Below are 1996 nucleotides of genomic sequence, written 5' to 3'. Positions count from 1 at the left end.
CCAAACAAGCGCTATAGAATGATGCATGCTGGGCACCTAAAACTCACGAGTGGATGCCATGGTAAGCGGTTGGATTAGGGGCAGGCATACTGTACAAGGGTCCGGCATTTAGCTTTCAAACACACAAAAAAAATCAAGCAACGAAGGAGCTGGCAGGAACACTTGTAAGCATTGCTCATACCCACCGCCTGAAAACTTATAGTATTTATACAAAAACACCCTGTTTACAATCAAGTACCCAGTTTACACACTTAACAAAGTCAACACTCCGTACAAAATTTAACATCCATACCCGTCATGAGTTTCATGTCCTCAAGGATTGCCCATAACGGGGTAACGGCAACCCAACACGGAACTTGCGACTCACTCCCGCCAACCACAAGTCCAACAGCTTCCAACGAATTAGCCATACAGAACACCAGAGCGCCCGAGTCACCATTATCCGCAAAAAGACTACTTCTTGAGCCACTAAATGAAGAAATAACTGCAACTTCTTCCGTCGTAAAGCCATCCTTCCAGATGATGACACCAACGTCATTTACCTTACCCTTGGTTTGGCCTGTTGTTCTCCCAGTTTTCCACACTGTGGCCCCTGGCTCCAGCAAACCCATTCCGCAAACCTTCTCATCTCTAAAAATATGACTGGTAGTGAGTCGATTCCCGAGCATTCTATTCAGTTAGTACCGGGAATACTAAATACTAATAAGAAACTGAAATTACCCACCTTGTGTTGCAAGCTTCAAACAATGCCCAGTCTAGCCGCGAGGGTATTATGGCGCTCTTGACTGCAAACTCCCTCTTCCCTTGGGATCGCAATTGCTCGTTATGCCTTTGCAAGATGGGATATCTGTGTTCCGCCTTTGCTACCAAAATCCCAAGGTCAGGTCCAATCAGCTTTATTTTGCTCCCGTCATAAAGCTCAACCCCATCATTATCTGGTAGTTCGGTATATTTCTCCCTTAGGAAATCAACTTCATCTTCACAAGCCTTCAGTTTGCAAACACTCCGAGAAATCGGACAATATTTGGTGTATGGAATAATTTCATCCAGTCGGGCCATAATCTCTAAACTGCTTGGTGACACGACACTGGAACCAACATCACACTCCGGAAGGCAATGTCCGCATGTTATGCCCCACTTCTTCCCGTCATTTGTTGCCAACCAACCCCCGAAGCTGCCTCCTTCCGATATAGAATATTTTCCTCGTGGTTCACACCCAAGCACCATGTGGGTAGTATATCTATGGTTGGTACTGCCTTATCACCAGCAGTGGGATATTTGCGATAGCCTCAGGTAATATGATGGATCCGATCCGCCCTGGTTCTGGAAATCCAAACAGTATTGTTGGAACCGTTGCCTCGTGTAGCTTTTTGTTGTACCGTAGGATTGTGCCGTAGCTGCCGTGTTGTTTGGAGTCTTGCAGGAGGGTATGAATGAATTCAAGTGCGACGTTTATTGCTTCAGAGGGGAGCCCTCCAGGAAGCAATGCCTCATAGCCAGCCACCCCGATGCTCATGGGGTGGTCCATGATGCCGTCAGTTTTGGTATTGTGGTAGGCCGGTACATAGATCAGAGCGGTGGGCTTCAAGATTAAGCAAGGATGCAAGGTATTTATCTTACCGGTTGTGTCAACTTCCTCAACAATTTGAGTTGAAACGGGTTTCTAGCCCTGTTTTAACCACTCTTTCCCACAATCTGGTTCCTCTCACACTGATAATTGAGGTTGTGCGTTAGGGAGAGGTTGTGCGTAGGGGAGAGGTTGTGTGTTAGGCTGCCTTCTAAATATAATTTGCAGTGGGGGGTGTGACTGCGGTCAGTTAGCGTTTTCTGGCTTCTGAGTTCAGCAGAGCATTCACAGGGGCCGGTGTGACCTAGGGGGATAGGGCAGGGTAGTTTAGCAGTCATGCAGGTCATTTCGTCACCCACTAAATGTTTGTCTTAAGTAGTTTCAACAAAAAAGACTGTCTGGTCTCTTCATGCTGGGGGCCCTATCAAT

General features: G+C 46.8%; 1 protein-coding gene; it reads right to left on the bottom strand.

Moving 5' to 3' along the window:
* Positions 1–204: 204 nt before the first annotated feature.
* On the bottom strand, positions 205–1680 carry GSTUM_00004176001 (uncharacterized protein). XM_002842470.2 has 2 exons: positions 725–1680; positions 205–669 (listed from the first exon to the last, which is right to left on the bottom strand). Exons 1-2 carry the CDS (start codon positions 1057–1059, stop codon positions 261–263), a joined length of 744 nt encoding a protein of 247 aa, XP_002842516.1. The 5' UTR covers positions 1060–1680; the 3' UTR covers positions 205–260.
* Positions 1681–1996: the final 316 nt, after the last annotated feature.

Source organism: Tuber melanosporum, assembly GCF_000151645.1.
Source record: "Tuber melanosporum whole genome shotgun sequence assembly, scaffold_10, strain Mel28".
NCBI classification, from domain to species: domain Eukaryota; kingdom Fungi; phylum Ascomycota; class Pezizomycetes; order Pezizales; family Tuberaceae; genus Tuber; species Tuber melanosporum.
The sequence above is the reverse complement of the archived record's forward strand: the minus strand, read 5'-3'. Positions and strand labels throughout refer to the sequence as shown.

What these genes read in the sequence shown, in the direction of transcription:
- GSTUM_00004176001 (XM_002842470.2), bottom strand. Translation starts at nt 1,059, where the DNA reads ATGGCCCGACTGGATGAAATTATTCCATACACCAAATATTGTCCGATT. An exon ending in TTTGAAGCTTGCAACACAAG is followed by an intron (nt 670 to 724) that starts GTGGGTAATTTC and finishes CTAACTGAATAG; the next exon opens with AATGCTCGGGAATCGACTCA.